The sequence below is a fragment of the Ictidomys tridecemlineatus genome, chromosome 8, assembly GCF_052094955.1.
Source record: "Ictidomys tridecemlineatus isolate mIctTri1 chromosome 8, mIctTri1.hap1, whole genome shotgun sequence".
Lineage (NCBI taxonomy): Eukaryota > Metazoa > Chordata > Mammalia > Rodentia > Sciuridae > Ictidomys > Ictidomys tridecemlineatus.
The window spans coordinates 25,502,262-25,518,297 of record NC_135484.1 but is presented as its reverse complement, the minus strand read 5'-3'; the positions used below and the strand labels follow the sequence as shown (position 1 = coordinate 25,518,297).

The following is a 16,036-nucleotide window of genomic DNA, read 5'->3' as shown; positions in this document are numbered from 1 at the left end:
AGCATTTTCTACTTAATCCTCACTAAAATCTCTATAAGGAAGTAACTAATTATGCCCATTTATAGTTGAGGAAGTTGAGAATTAAATAGGTGAAGTAACCAGTCCACTTTTATAAGCTAGTATTCCATGGAACTGGGCTTCTAGTTCTTTTTCCTTTCATTTAAAAAGTATATTTCATTTTTTAGAACAGTTTTTTAAGTTCACAGCAAATTGTGAGTTCAGAGAGTTCCTGCACACTCCCTACCCCCACACATGCATAACATCCCACTATCAACATTCTCCACGGAGCGGTACATTTGTTACAGTGGATTAACCCACACTGACATCATTATCACTCAATTTCATAGTTTACCTTAGGGTTAATTGTTGATGTTGCATACTCTGTGAATTTTGACAAATGTATCCACCATTATAGTGTCATGGAATAGTTTCACTGTCATAAAAATCATCTGTGCTCTGTTCATCCATCCCTCTTTCTGGAAACTATTGATTTTTTAGTGTTTCTATCAAATTTTTTGACATTTAAAAAAAATTCTATATGTTTTATACATCAAAACACATTCCGCTGTCATATATAACTAAAAAGAACAAATAAAAAAATGAGTTCTAAGTTCATTGAGTTATCATTGAGAAGTTACAGGAATCCAGTGGAATTCTAATCTCTACACCACACTTGGCTATTTAAGAAGTAGGTTCTGGCCTGGGGTTGTGGCTCAGTGACAGAGTGCTTGCCTCACATGTGTGAGGCACTGGATTCGATTTTCAGCACTGTATATAAGTAAAAAATAAATAAAGGTTCATAGAAAATTAAAAAAATATATTAAAAGGTCCATAAAAATATGTTAAAAGGTCCATAAAAAAAAAAGAAATAGGTTCTGGGAGCTGGGGATATAGCTTGGTGGTATAGTGCTTGCCTAGCCTATGTGTGAGGTCCTGGGTTTTAACCCCAGCCCTGGAGGTGAAATGAGTTCTGCTTTGTGCCATCATCTTTTCCTTCTGGGAACTTGTTGGGCTGTTTGTAACGTGTGTGAGACCTTTGCTTAAGACCAGGTAGAGACATCTCATTGTTTTTGTGAAAGAACTGGGAGAACTCTGATTTTTTTCCCTTTATAGCCTGGCAGTGGAATTCTTTGTAGACCAGTAAGTTAGTTTGACCACACATAACTGTCATTAGGTCAGCTCACTCTAGAATTAGAGCTGAGGCTTGTCTGTTTTCTCTCTTCTGATATTCAGGACAACTTAAAGCCCATGATAAAGGGCTTTGAAAGTGCCAACAGAACTGCTTCATATTATTTCTTAGTTCTCTGGAGTGATTATTCATTTTTAAAGGAACCTTGTAACTGCCTGTCTTTATACCCAACCCACATCTTAGGAAAACCTCATACTGTACTGTTGCAAGTACTGACACAAAATTGCACTTGAAGAATTCAGACTTTTTGAAGCTCACTGGTTTATTTTTTAACAGATAACAAATATCAGAAAATAAATTTCCTTGGTACAACTTCATACCAGAAGAAAATGGTAAATGTTTTTTAATTTTGTCTAGTAGTTATTCCAGTAGTGGCATATCTCTTGCATAAATGGGCTAAAGTGGATGATAGGTTTGCTGTCTGGATTGGTGTCTGCTGGTGTCCTGTGCACTGAGTCTCTCTTTTGGTTCCTCTTCCAGAAGCCCCATGTGCCACGCCCTTGCTCTGCAGCTTCGGGAGACCAGTGGACCTGGAGAAGGATGACTATCAGAAGGTGGTTTGCAACAATGAGCACTGCCCTTATAGCACCTGGATGCACCTGCAGTGCTTCTATGAGTGGGAGAGCAGCATCCTGGCACAATTCAACTGCATTGGCCGGGCTCGCAGCTGGAATGAGAAGCAGTGCCGTCAGAACATGTGGACCAAGAAGGGCTATGACCTGGCCTTCCGATTCTGCTCCTGTCGCTGTGGTCAGGGCCACTTAAAGAAGGACACAGACTGGTACCAGGTGAAGCGGATGCAGGACGAGAAAAAGAAGAAGTCTGGGTCAGAGAAGAACACAGGGAGGCCCCCAGGGGAGGCTGGGGAGGAGGCAAAAAAATGCAGGCCCCCAAACAAGTCTCAGAAAGGCCTGAACCATGATCTCCCCCGACGACATTCCATGGACCGGCAGAACTCCCAGGAAAAGGTCGTCAGTGCCACAGCCTATGGTGCCCGTTCCCCTTGTGGCTCCCCTGGCCAGTCCCCACCTACTGGCTACTCTATCCTTTCCCCTGCCCACTTCAGTGGTCCCCGCTCCTCCAGATACCTTGGGGAATTCTTAAAGAATGCCATCCATCTTGAGCCTCACAAAAAGGCCATGGCTGGGGGCCACGTGTTCAGAAATGCCCACTTCGATTATGCTCCAACTGGGTTATCTGTTCACAGGGGGGGACACTTTGATACCCCTGTACAGTTCCTGCGGCGGCTGGATCTCTCTGAGCTCCTCACTCACATCCCCAGGCATAAGCTGAACACTTTTCATGTAAGGATGGAAGATGATGCTCAAGTGGGCCAGGGCGAGGATCTACGGAAGTTCATTCTTGCAGCCCTCAGTGCCAGCCACAGAAATGTTGTAAACTGTGCTCTGTGCCACCGGGCACTCCCTGTCTTCGAACAGTTCCCTCTGGTGGATGGAACTCTGTTCTTAAGCCCCTCAAGACATGATGAGATCGAATATGATGTTCCTTGCCACCTTCAAGGTATAGGTGTTGATTCACCTTGCCTGATTACTGTTTGTTAAAACTCAAAAAAGCTAACAAGGTGGAATTGCTCTGTTTTGACTTAATTTTAATTGATGTTGTATTTTTGTTCTAGTCAGGTGCTAGGTAACATGTGAATGTTTCAGCTTCGCCCAGTGAGGTGATGGTGATTTTTGTACTCTGATGTCACTGTACCAAGTATAGTTGGCCTGGTGGGTAATTTTATGTTCTTTTTCTGCTTTAATTTGAAGAGAGGATTACTGGTGTATAGTTTTTCATAATTGGGAGGGAATTTAGGAAAGGAATTGTATAATTTTCACTGGCTATGAAATAGTTTCTTTTGAATCCTGTGTCAATGTGTCCAGAAAGCTGTACATTTTCTTTGATCATAAGGGGGGGCAGGGGGGAGGCGGACGTGGAATAAGGAACAGGATGGGCCAAAATGTTTTCAGACTAGTTGAATTAATTTTGAAATTGTGAAAGATGAGACTGTCTTATTAGCATCAAAAGGAAAGTGCAGAAACCTCAGACATTATTTTGGTGATGGTGGGAACAGTGGGAAAGTTTATGTGGATGATATTCAAGAACTTGGGCAAATTTGAAGCATAAATTGAATGACATGGGGTTGGATAGTACAAGTGTGAAATCTCTTTAATTTTAATAAAATGATTGTATCTCCATAAAGATGAGATGTATGACATATACCATGTTCATACCTTTAAAAGTGTGCTAAAAAGCCTGTAGTGAAAATAATTTATCTCTGCCTTTTTCCCACCAGCTCCTGCTGTCTCAGTCCCCAGAGACAAGCATTTCAAATCTTAACTGATTTTGAAAAGCTTTTAACATCATAATTTAAATACTGTTATCTTTATTCTCCAGTTTTAGATATTATCTGTTAGTTTTTATGGTGGATGAGTATACATCCCCCCTTTTTAGGAGAAAATATCACAATTCTTGGTTAAATCCTTAATGTTTTTGCTGCTGTGAGTTGTAAATATTTAGTGTTGAGTCAAAGCATATGGCTATATTTCCTATTATAGAGATACCTTTTGTTTTCATTAGAGTTAATTCATATTTTTATTTGCTTAGGTTTTTTTTTTTAATTTAATGTTGGCTAGTTGCTCTCTCTCTCCAGCAGCTTTACAAACCTTTCAAAAGCATTTCCACATACCTGACAGACATTTTTGTGGTTTTTTTTTCTTCAGAAAATGTTCCTCACAGAGCCTTTTATCCCCCTGTTCCTATTTATCCTGGTACCCTTAGGACCTGCTGTACTTCAGCTATCCTTGGAAAGCCTTCATTTCTTTTCCTGTGTAAATTTTGCTTCCTAGATCCCATATCTTCTTTTTTCTTGGGTTATTCCTTCAGTTTGTTAGGAGACATCATTAGGACTAAGTTTCTGAAGTAAGAGAGCATGGGAATACGTGATTTGAGACTTTAAAAGTCTGTTTCAATTCTGTTTTCACACTTGACTACTATTTAACCGGGTATAGTCATCTAAATTATAAAATATTTTCCCCTGAGAGTTTTGAAAGTATTTCTTTTATTTTCTTCTTAAAGGTATTTCTGTATTACAGTGTTGGTGTTTGGAAGTCTGATTTCTTTTTCTTGTCTCTTCTTCTATCTTCACCCCATCCTGCAGGTTTCTTATATTCCTGGTGTTCTAATTTCACCATGATATCTGCTCTTCCCCTACCTACTCCATTCATTATGCTGTGTACTCTCTTGGGCTATTGATTCAAAACCTTCAGTTTGGAAGGATTTTATTTTGTATTATTTCTTTGATAAATTTTCTCCTCATTTTCACTTAAAAAAAAAAACTACTATAGAACTCCTGTTAATTAGATGTTGGATCTCTTATATTCATCCTACTTTTTGGTTGAGCGAGAATTCTTCATGGCCCTTTTATTTATCTCTTTATTCTTTTTTCTAGGAGATTTCCTTGACTTTCTGTTCTCATACTTTTAATTCCTAAGAGCTCTTTTTAATAGCTTTCTGTTCTTAATTCATGAATACAATTTCTTTTTCTTAACGATTTCTTATGTTATATTTCTGAGCAAGAAAAGGGAGCTGAATTCAAAAGGAGTAGTCTCATTCATTTTGAGAATTTTACTTAATTCTTTTTTAGCCTTTGTTTTAAAGCAGAATACTCCAAAACTTCATGGCTTAAAAGCAGTTATGATTTAAGAACTTTTCCCAATTCTATGGGTGGGTTGGTTGGAACAATCTTTCATACACATCTAGCAGCTGTCAGACTAGATGCTTCAGGAGGGCTCATTTAGGATCTATGTAGTCTTCATCTTCCCTTAGGCTAGTTTTATTTTGTTTTTAGTTGACACATAATAACACCATACTTAAGGCTGAGTTCCAAAACTCCTCCCATATGCTGTTCATCAGCCTAAGTCCTGAGTCCAGCCCAGGTTCTGAGGATATTAGAATATTCTGCTTCTTGAGGAAAGAGACAATTTTCTGGTTGCTTGTAATTTGCAGCACTCCCCACCTTGCCATTTCCCATTTCAGCAGCTTATCCCCTGTTCTCAGTGTTTATTTTCCAGTATCAGAGCTAAATTATTTCCTATTCCTTTATCTACTTTGCAGTCTCATATATTTTGGTTTAAGATTGTAGGTACTTCATTGTTTCATGGAAGATGGAGTTTGTGTTTTATTCCTTTTTTAAAATCCTGTTTGCTGGAATTTTAGAAGGAAGTGTTGTAGAAACACATTTGTTTCTCCATTTTAAAATTTGAACCATTCTTGGGCTGGGGTTGTGGCTCAGTGAGAGCACTTGCCTAGTACACGTGAAGCACTGGGTTTGATCCCCAGTACAACATAAATAAACTAAATAAACAAAATAAAGCTATTGTGTCCATCTAAATACATATATATTTGAACCATTCTTTATGAAGATGAATGAGAGTGCATAGATAGAAGGCCACGTTTCTTATGAATTGAAAGATTTTGAACAATTTTTTGAAATATCTTTATTTTATTTATTTTTATGTGGTGCTGAAGATCAAACCCAGTGCTTCACACGTGCTAGGCAAGCACTGTACCACTGAGCCACAACTCTAGCCCCGATTTTGAACAATTTTTAAAAAGCACAATTACATGCCCCCAAAGTTATTTGAAAGGGTTGGGCCCTAGAGACTTAAATTTTAATTTAAAGTTTTAACTTTATTTTTGTAGCCTAAATGCACAATGATGAAAGCCTACTGCATGGTGACAGTGGGAATCAAAAGGAGGGAATATCTTCAAGAGATTATTTTAAAGGAAAATGGCGAATTTTGGGACTCCTTGACTATAGAGGATGAAGAGTTTTTGTTGGCCACTTTGGTTCTAGATCAGATAAGTGGTGCTGACCCAGACAGGAGCAGAGGAAGTTGGGAATAGGACCTGATTTGGGAGGCAAAGAAGATGAAAGCATTTGTATTTGAATGTATGTTGGGACTTTTGCATGGAGATATCTAGCAAGCACTGTTCAAAATACATTAGCATTGGGATTAACACCAGGAGCTTATTTTATAACAGTGGTGGTTAAATCTTGAGTACAAGGAGAAAAGAGAAAGAAAAGAAAGAGGATATGAGAGAGCCCAAGACCAAGTCTTGAGATTAAGTATTAGGGAGTGGTTCGAGAAAGAGGTGAAAATTAGATAGGCCCCTGTCATTTGTATTCCCATAAATATGTAATCATACGAATAGATAATGAATGTTTTAGATATATACTATAAAAGTATTGAGAATTCACTGTTAATTTTATAATCTGAAGGTCAGAGTGTCTAATCATTACCAGAGAAGTCACAAATGAGACTTTGGACATGTGTCAGTGTTTTTGTGGTATATCTCAGAGATGTATGGGTGATCTTACTTATAACAGGTTTGTGTAGTTCATTTTTTCCACCAGGGTTCCCAACCATATATTCCTTAAAGTATTTTCAACGGCAATAAGAAGTCAACATTCCAGGCTATGGGATTCCACAGTATACAGTTGATTATGTGCTGCTGAAAAATTTGCTGTTTTCAGTGGTGGACCCTGTAGATTGTTATTCCCTTGCCCTACCCCTGATCTTCCTCCACTGCTACCTCCACCTGTGCCCTCATTCTGATTCTTCCTCTGAGAAAATGTTTTGTTTGGTTTTAATAATTTATTAACATGGGTCTAATTAGGAAGGTCTTATTGACCTTCTTTACCACTTTGCACCACATGTCATTTTTGAATCTGCTTTTTACTTGAACTCACAAACAATCTCATCCTTAGAAACATAGAATTCTCTGTACTTTAGACAGTGTGTAATAAAACTAAAATCAAATCCAGAAACTCGGTCTGGGCCAGGCTTTCCCAAGAGTTTGCCTATAGGTTAAGAGACAGACATGAATTTGAGTCTAGATATTGCCACTTATTTTCTTTGTGAACCTGAACAAGCTGCTCAGGGTCCCTAAGCTTCAGTTCCTCCTGTCTGAAGTGGGAGTAACAGTTGGACCTACTTGATAGTGTTGCTATAAGTGTTCAATGAAATGATTCATGTAGAGCTCACAGTATTTGTCTTTATCGTCATGGCTATTGATCAACACCTGACTTCTGTGCCCCTCTCCTCCCACCTTCCCTAGCAACGGCCCATGTAGGATTGGATATTTGAGAATTGCAGTGAGTAGGTCTGGGAGGGAGACTGGAAATGAGGTGTTTCTAGTGGTCTCTGGATACTAGAACTGACTCCTTAACATTGTCTTCAGGCACTCAGAGTTGCCATGGCAGATGAGACCACCTTAATTTCAGTGTACCAGAGCAGAGATGGGCTGTATTGCAAGCAGTTCTTGGTCTCCTTCCTGTTTTTGGCACAGAGGGCCCCAAGGTTATAATGTCTTTGGCTATTATAGCATGCCCATCTATATACCCCCACACTTGAGGAGTGTTTTCCATGTCCATTGTGCTGGACACCAAGTCTATGTGAATGAATAAGACCCAGTTCCTGCCCTCAAGAATAGAGAGTCATGTAAGCAACTATAACAAAAGGGTTCCCTCTAAGGACTGACTGTTCATTACATACCTTTCCATTGGATGAGAAGTGGCTTGGTCCCTACCAATGGTGAAAACCTGTAGTCTAACATGGGGCAGTGATCACATTCTGAATAAGAGACCACTTTGGGTATGTGTTCTGGTGAAGGGGTTTTGGGCACAGTGAAGCTTCGTGTTCCTAAATAGATAGCAGTGCTACTGATACATATTGTCTAGGCAGATCTTTAGACATTCTGAATCTTCCTCACTTGTTTGAATCCTAACCCTTTCATATAAATTAGGATGACATTGTTTCTTTATAAACATTAAGATGTTGATAAGTAATAAAGGAATGAGATTGTGATTTTTTTAAGAGCCCAGTAAATAATAAGATGTTGAACTTTTAACAAACTACTTATAAGTAAGATATAATTCTGATTCCTAAATTAGATGTGATGATGGCTGAGCAATTTGGAGAGAAGGATAATTAACATAGTAATGTAGACTGTGGCATAATCCTGGGCTGTCAGTACCAAGACAGACTTGACTTTTTTTATGGCGAGATTCATAGTGGCGAGAGCTCGTTACAAGACCAGAGTTGGTTCATTCTCCATGTGCCACACGTAAGATTCTGAGCAGAGTTCTGTGAATACAGGCTGGTTTGGAGCATATGTGGCTTTGCTTTTATGAATTTGGGAAGATTAATTATGTAACCTGGCAGAACTTTTTGGAAAAGTAATTTGAAGCAAGTATTTATTTTTAATAAGCTTCAGTTTAAAGTAGCTGTCCTATTGATAATAGTAATTCATCATTAATTTTAAAGGGCAGCTTGGGGATGTGTGATAAATATCTTTTGTGCTTTTTATATTTATGCATATGATAAAATGTTTACTTGGAATTGGTAGATAAAGCATTTTTTTAAAATCCCCTTTGGCGATAAGATGTGATTTCAGGATGGCCACTCTCAGCTTTGTGTCTTTTCTGCACAGGGAGACTCATGCATCTGTACGCAGTATGTGTGGACTGCCTGGAAGGGGTTCACAAGATCATCTGCATCAAGTGTAAGTCACGGTGGGATGGCAGCTGGCACCAGCTGGGCACCATGTACACCTACGACATCCTGGCTGCTTCTCCCTGCTGTCAGGTTGGTATGGACTCCACCCAGGGAGTAATAGGTGATGCTCAGCTTCTGTCCATCAGTGAATATAACAGAGTTAGAGGCTGCCTGCATTTTGGTTACTTTGAGGGAGGTGGTAGGCCTTGGAAAAGATGCTCCTGCAAATAAAGAAGAAATTCAGAAACTCCCCCAGAGTCCGGCATGGATAATTTAGACATTACATTGTGATAGAATATTACAAAGTCATTAAAAGATACATTGTAGAATAGCTATATTTTTAATATGTAGAGTATTTCCCATCTGTTAAAGGAAAAAAAAAAAAACAACAGGTAACAAAATGGCACTATACTGTGCTTCCATTTTGTGAATGAACAGGAAAAAGGATCTGCTAGTTGATTCAGATGAGCTGGGTAGTGGTTTTCTTTTTGCATGCTTATGTTTTCTCTTATTTTTTATAATTAGCTTACACTGAATTTACAATAATAGGTTGTGATTTGAAAGGAAGATGAAAGTTTCACTGTCTTTCACAGAATTTTGTTGTTTCCTTTCTGTGACTTAGCTCTAGTTATTTAGGAATTGCCTACCTCATAAGGTGTATGAGTGTGACATGAAAGATTTGCAATCCTTAAATCACTGGTAGGAAGAGGTGCTTTTTGAGGCTAAAGTAGCATCTGAAATTTAACTGTCATAAGGAAAAGAGAGTAGTATTAACATGCAAACATATTACTAAAAAAGATAGAAACACAGGAGGTAAAAATCTTTGGAAATAGCTTGGTGTATTTCCAAGCACTTGGGGATTAAAGAACTTATTATATAATTCCCTGCTATTTATGGGTAGAGGAGAAAGTTTTCTTTATTTTTCAGTCTGCAGGCCTGGCTTTTAATAGAAATAAATGATAACACACATACTTAGTTACTATAGGGGTTTTTATTATTAGTGTTGTAGTTTGATTTTTATAAAGAGAATGTCCTTACTATTATTTGTTTTCTCAGAAAATAACCTTTGTCTATTGAATTGAAAAGTTGACAGAGGTGGTATTTCAGATCTACTTTGTATTTTAGTATTTGTCAGAGGAGAAATATGCTTATGAGAGTCCTAAAATCTATAGCTGGTCTTGTAGTTCCAAATAGGATTGACTAATTCTATGCCATTCTAATACATTGACCATATTTCCATTTTAAAACTTAGCCTTGGAAATGAGTTGTCAAAATTTTTTAGTTATTCACTGTAGCATTTTGTGATTGTTGTTGAGTCTAAATGTCAGTTCTTGAGATCAAAGAAACCAAAGGAAGTAGCTTCTTTCTCTGCATACCTACCACAAGGGTTATCTTTTACATTAAATAAAATGAGGAAGTAAAAGAATGTTTGGGACTGTTAACTCATGGAATATTGGCATTGGAAGGGACTTGGGAGAGCTTGTCCAGCCTCCTGATTTTCCACTTGTAATGGATGCCTCAGAAATTTAAATGTTTTACCCAGGTTAACATAAATTTTGTCACAGCAATGACTAAAACCTGTAATTCCCATTCTGGTGTTCTTTCTATTACAGCATTGAAGGACTATGGGATTATTACTGTATCTTTATTGAGGAGGAAAAAAAAACAAAGTGGCATCATTCCACACACTATATATATTTCTGCCACACACACACTATGTATTTCTTCTTTAAAATGATTTAAGTGCAGTCAGGTGTTGTAGCATGCACTTGTAGTCCCATTGACTCTGGAGGCTGAGGCGGGGGTTGTAAGTTTGAGGCCAGCTGGGCAATTGAGCCAGACTGTGTCTCAAAATAAAAAAGGCTATAATGTATTTTAGTGGTAAAACACTCCTGGGTTCAGTCCCCACAAAAATATTTAAACCCAGACCTATGTTTTCTGGCCTTCTATTGAAATGGAAACATATGTTTTAGTCAGTCATTTCACTGCTGTGACTAAAGATCTGACCATAATAATATTAAATGGAGGAAAAGTTTATTTGAGTGCTTATGATTTCCGTGGTCTTAGTCCATAGAAGGCTCCATTCCTCTGGGCTTGAGGTGAGACAGAACATCATGGCGGAAGATTGTGGCAGATGGAAGCAACTCACATGGTGATCTGGAGGCAGAGAGAGACTCTACTCGCTAGATAAAAAAATATATATATACCTCAAACTACCGTCAATTCCCACCTCCTCCAGCCACACCCTAACACTACATTTACCACTCAGTTAATCCCTATCAGGGATTAAATCACTCATTGGGTTAAGACTTTTACAATCCAATAATTTCTCCTCTGAATCTTCTTGCATTGTCTCACATTTGAGCTTTTGGGGAACACCTCGCATCCAAACCATAACACCATGTTTGCTGTTTTTATTATTTTTAATCAATTAAAATTTTCACTGTGAAGATAAAGGTGCTAGACACTATTAAGGAATCCACAGGAGTTTTCCAATACATCGGATCCAAAAATAAGCAACTGTTGCTTATCAGAAAGGATAATCAAGGTTAAGGAGAGAGGTTTGCTCAGAATCTCACTTTTAATGTTGTTGGGAAGGAAGAAATATTTAAAAGGTAGATTATCTCAGGTTGCAGAAAGGGAGTTCATGTACTGGCAAAGAGTGTGGGCTCTGGGGCAAGCTACACTTGTCAATATTGTTGCTTTTCTGCTTTCTAACTATGTGGTCTTGAGCATGATACTTTATCACTGAATGCCCCAGTTTTATGAGCTTAAATTCAGATAATAATACCTATCTCACAGTAGTATTTTAAGGACAAATTGAGATTGTTAGTACATTTTTAGGAGGAAGCTGAAGTTAGGTCTGTTTATTTATAATTTCTGTTTAATTCCTTCAGTCCTGGATCTATTGCTGAAAGCTAGGCCTAGGCATGAACTGTGCTGGTGGATTCCTGAAGCCTTAGGATAAACACTCTCTGCCTGTATTGCCAATTTTGCTTAAATATTTTGGGGATTTTTTTTCCTTCAAAGAAAACACAATGTATTATGGAGTAGAATGAAAAATGTTTATGAATTTTTGAAATAAACCCAGAATCTTCAAAGAAATTTTATTCAGGTTTGAATGAGGAAGTTCACTTTAGCCATTCTTCTTTTGTTTTTGTTTGTATTTGTGGTGCTGGGGAATCAAACCCAGGTAATCACACATGCAAGGCAAGCACTTTACCACCCAGCAGCTCCTCTCTTAAAATTCAGGGTACAGGTGGCCCCAATTGTCAAGGAAACTTTAATCAAGTGGTTTAGGCAGTACTAGTTTAGAATTTTTGAAAGGACTAGCAATGCCTCATCTAGAGAGAGATTGTGAGTTATAAATCTTTCAGATTGATGATGTATATTTGAATACATATCTTAGGCTTCATATACCCTGGTTTTGCTAATAGAGGAGATGCTTTACTGAACTCTTGATCTGTTTCCCAGTATGTTGGTTTAGATGACTTTGACAAGAGTTGCAAAACTGAAGAAGTTGTGGCTTACAGTATTTATTTCTCCCAGGCCCGCCTGAACTGCAAGCACTGTGGGAAGCCAGTGATCGACGTGCGGATTGGCATGCAGTACTTCTCTGAGTACAGCAATGTCCAGCAGTGTCCACACTGTGGGAACCTGGACTACCATTTCGTGAAGCCATTCTCCTCCTTCAAAGTTCTCGAAGCTTATTGATGAAAGCTTTGCTTTAGTAATAGCTATTTTATTGATATTATTACTTTATTACATATCTTTTATAGGGAAACATTCTGTGACATTAATTTCTTTTCTAATTTAAAGCAGAGTTACTTTGTATGTGTGCCACTAAAATGGGGACTGCCCTTTTCCCTGTCTTGATTCCCAAATGTTAGTCTTTGGTCAGGACCAGATAGATGATCGAGTGAGTTTGGGTAGGGGTTTACTCTCACCAAGAGTCTGATGCAGCTTTAAGGTTGTGGGGAGGATGGCATGGATTTAGGAAGGGGATTATGTGGCTATAAACTAAAAGCCTGATAGGAGTTTGGAGGGAGCTCTTACTAAAATGTTAACTATAAAGACCCGCTTTTAGATCCTCAGTGGACCTTGGGGAAACATATGACAAGTGAATGTAAGTCTGAGCCTGGAGAGCAAAATAGTGTATTAGGCTTTTGCAGCTTAGTATTCTGCAGCACATATTGACATGCAATTTACTCTGACAGATGATTTGAAAGTGGACATGAGTGCTGTTTCTTTCACTGTTGTAATTTAACAGTCAATTTTCTTACTGAAAATAATACCCAAATTATAAGATATCACAGTTGTTGGTGTTGCAAATATTTTTAGGTAAGCTGACCTGTAACAGAGACTTGTGAAATGAATTTGGAAATGATGTACACTGAATCAAGAGGGCAGAAAGGCAAAACTTTGATCAACTTCTAAGTCAAGATTCAAATGACAAACTAGCTCTTAAGGATAATCCTTACATAACGTGACTTGGAAAGTAATAGTTTATATAGGTTGCACTGTTGAAAATGTTGTTTGGTACATCCTTTTTGCAGGAAATCTCTCAGTCACAGAACCTAATGGGTAAGCTTCAGAACCAGTTATGACAAACTTACTTCCTCATAATACCTCATAGCCACACTTAGCACATTTAAAACTGAGTTTCCAAAATTGAATAGTTGATCTAAGGAGGGAAAGAAAAAAATTGAGAGAATGATGAAGATAATAATTTTGATACTTCTTGTTAAGGTGGGTTTCATTTTGGAGAATCACTATAGTACATAATGATATATCTCAAGATCTCTAGGATACTTTATTTCTGCCCCCCCCCCAAAAAAATCACATACAGAATTTTGGGCATTCCAAAATACAACTTTTTGTTCATTATATCTTGGTGATTTAATACACTGATATGCCATGCCCTGGTAGAACTGGAATTGAAAAATTATTTCTCATAAGTGAATTTGATAAAATTAAGTTATATATATATGTGTATGTATATACATACATATGCTAAAAGAATACTAAAAATAATAATCTTATGAATAGCCACATTTGGGGTTGGTGTGAATATATTACTCATTTGGTTGATACCATTTTTTTTCTCAGTGTGTTTTTTCTTTTTAGAAGTATTTAGGCATTGCAAGTGAATTTCAGTTCTACTACATGAAGCATTTGATGTTTTGTTTGATTCAATACAGCATTGAAGAACCAATGCATTCACTTAATATTCTTCAACTTTCAATTGTGATGATTGTTATTTGGTTTTCCGCTTCTGATTTGGTGTCTGATGATCTGAAAACTCTTTCACAGTGGAAGGAAATGCTCAAAATGCTTACGAGAAGCAGAAAATCAATATTGGTCAGACGGTGTTTGATGCAGCTTCAAGAGGTCTATAGGACATAGCCTTGAAAGTTTCTGTTTGATACACAAAGCTGTAATTGTGAATTAACTATTTCCCTATTGGTTCTCTTATGCACCAAGTATAAGTTTCTCTTGTCTTCAGAGAACCATTTGGATTTGATATCTGAATTTAGAATAAACGTTAAAATATTTGTAATGCAATTCTTTAACTCACCTACATTTTTCTAGTGAAACCTGTTTATTGTTATTGTAAAAGTTGATCTATATACTGCATCAGCAAACTCTTCAGTTTCAAACCATTGTGGGTGTAGTGAATGCTACATTCACTGTTTTCTCCTTAGATTGTTTTCTATACTCTGAAAAGTAAGTATGATGAGGTTTCACTATAATTAAGTAAAAAAAATTTTTGGATGTTATTTTGGTGGTTAAGTCAGGATTCTGTGGATGTATTCAGTCATATACAAAGAGAAACTGAATATCTTTTGCCTTTTCAACATTACATTTTTGTCTAAAAGGGAAAATTGGGCCAATTTGAGAAGAAAATATAGTTGAGTATGCAACACCATAATGATAAATATCATTTTGGGATCTGCTGACCTTAATGTTTTCTCCAAGCTTTTCCTGAGTACCTTGATGGCAATTGGGATATGTCAAGAAACATTATTTTTGTTGTAGGTAGGACATTAAAGGATATCAGTCACAAGGAGATCCAGTTTCTGTCTTTCTGATGAGCAGTATTCAATAACATAAAGGAGTCTTAAGAATGACTAATAATTTCAAAGTGGTCTTTTATCTGACATTTTTGTCACTTATTTTTAAGAGTTCCATACCTTGAACTAATTATCTGCTTTAGTTTAGAGAGAAGACAATTTCTCATTGATCATTTTCTCTTCAGACCATCTTAGCTCTGTACTTTCTTCTGGTTACATCTGAAGCAGTTAATTATACTGGGCTTTTACCTAATAAAAGATAACCATTGTGCTATGAAATTGAGATATGGGTATGTTTTCCCATTCTAATTACACAGGAACATCCTCATGCACCTTTTAATATCTGGTTTTTGTAAAAGAAGTTAATTTTCTGAATAAAATGAATTTTTTTATCTGGGGAAAATTAATTCATCAAGAAAAAATATTGTTAGGTGTTTAAACACTAAAACTAACAGATCCATGCATAGCTTATTAGACTACAAGAATTAACTTGCTCAAAATTTTCATTTAGTCCTGCAAGACCAATGTTCAGTCGTCCTAAGCCCAGCCCAGGTTGGTAACCCCAGTTTGCTTTTTCTATTTAGTTTCATGGTAACACCTGTTGAGCAGTTTTAATTGGAGGTTGGGGATAGATATGAGGAGAAAGTGCCCTTGTTTAGTGTTTGGGTTCCAATAAGATGCTGCCTAAGCCATTTCATCTCCATGTCCTGTTTACTTTATTATTATTCCAGATAATTGGAAGAAAATAAAACAGGTGGGCACCATCAAAACCAGCTCAAAACATATTGTTGGTAAAGATCTCTTGTCAAGATATTTTGGATTGCACTTTTGTTGAGGGAAGACAGTGTAAATAGTTGAAGAATGTTAATAAAATTGAAACATTTGGTTATGGAATTGTGTGTGGTGTTAGAGGGTTTCTGTTTGTGAAATGTATGTATTAAAATAAAAATTTCAGAAACTAACATTGTCTTTAGTGTGTCAGTATTTTTTGTTGGAATTTTTGAGAAATGAGATGATCTAATCAAAAAAGATAGTAGATAAATAGAGAGATTCTGAGGTTTTAAATACTTCAGAAAACCATTTTAGTGTCACTATTACAACTAATCAAAATTATAGACTGTGCTGTTTGCAAATTGTGTATCACACGTAAACTTACTTTCAACAAAGTAAGCATTCTATATAGCAACCCTCCTCCCCCTGGCCATGTG

The 16,036-nt window shown here is 37.2% G+C and overlaps 1 protein-coding gene across 2 annotated transcripts in view; it reads left to right on the top strand.

Moving 5' to 3' along the window:
* Heca (hdc homolog, cell cycle regulator) overlaps positions 1–15,790 on the top strand; it is a 44,061-nt gene extending 28,271 nt beyond the window's left edge. The window contains exons 2-4 of one of the 2 annotated variants that reach the window (XR_013424815.1): positions 1,670–2,710; positions 2,826–2,922; positions 8,690–8,801. Coding sequence is in view for 1 of the 2 variants with exons in the window: in XM_005329813.4 (XP_005329870.2) it covers positions 1,670–2,710; positions 8,690–8,844; positions 12,304–12,468 (1,361 nt within the window). In the remaining variant the exon portion in view is untranslated. Of the gene's footprint in view, positions 1–1,669; positions 2,711–2,825; positions 2,923–8,689; positions 8,845–12,303 lie in introns of those variants that run through there. The other variant, XM_005329813.4, reaches the window with a different exon arrangement.
* Positions 15,791–16,036: the final 246 nt, after the last annotated feature.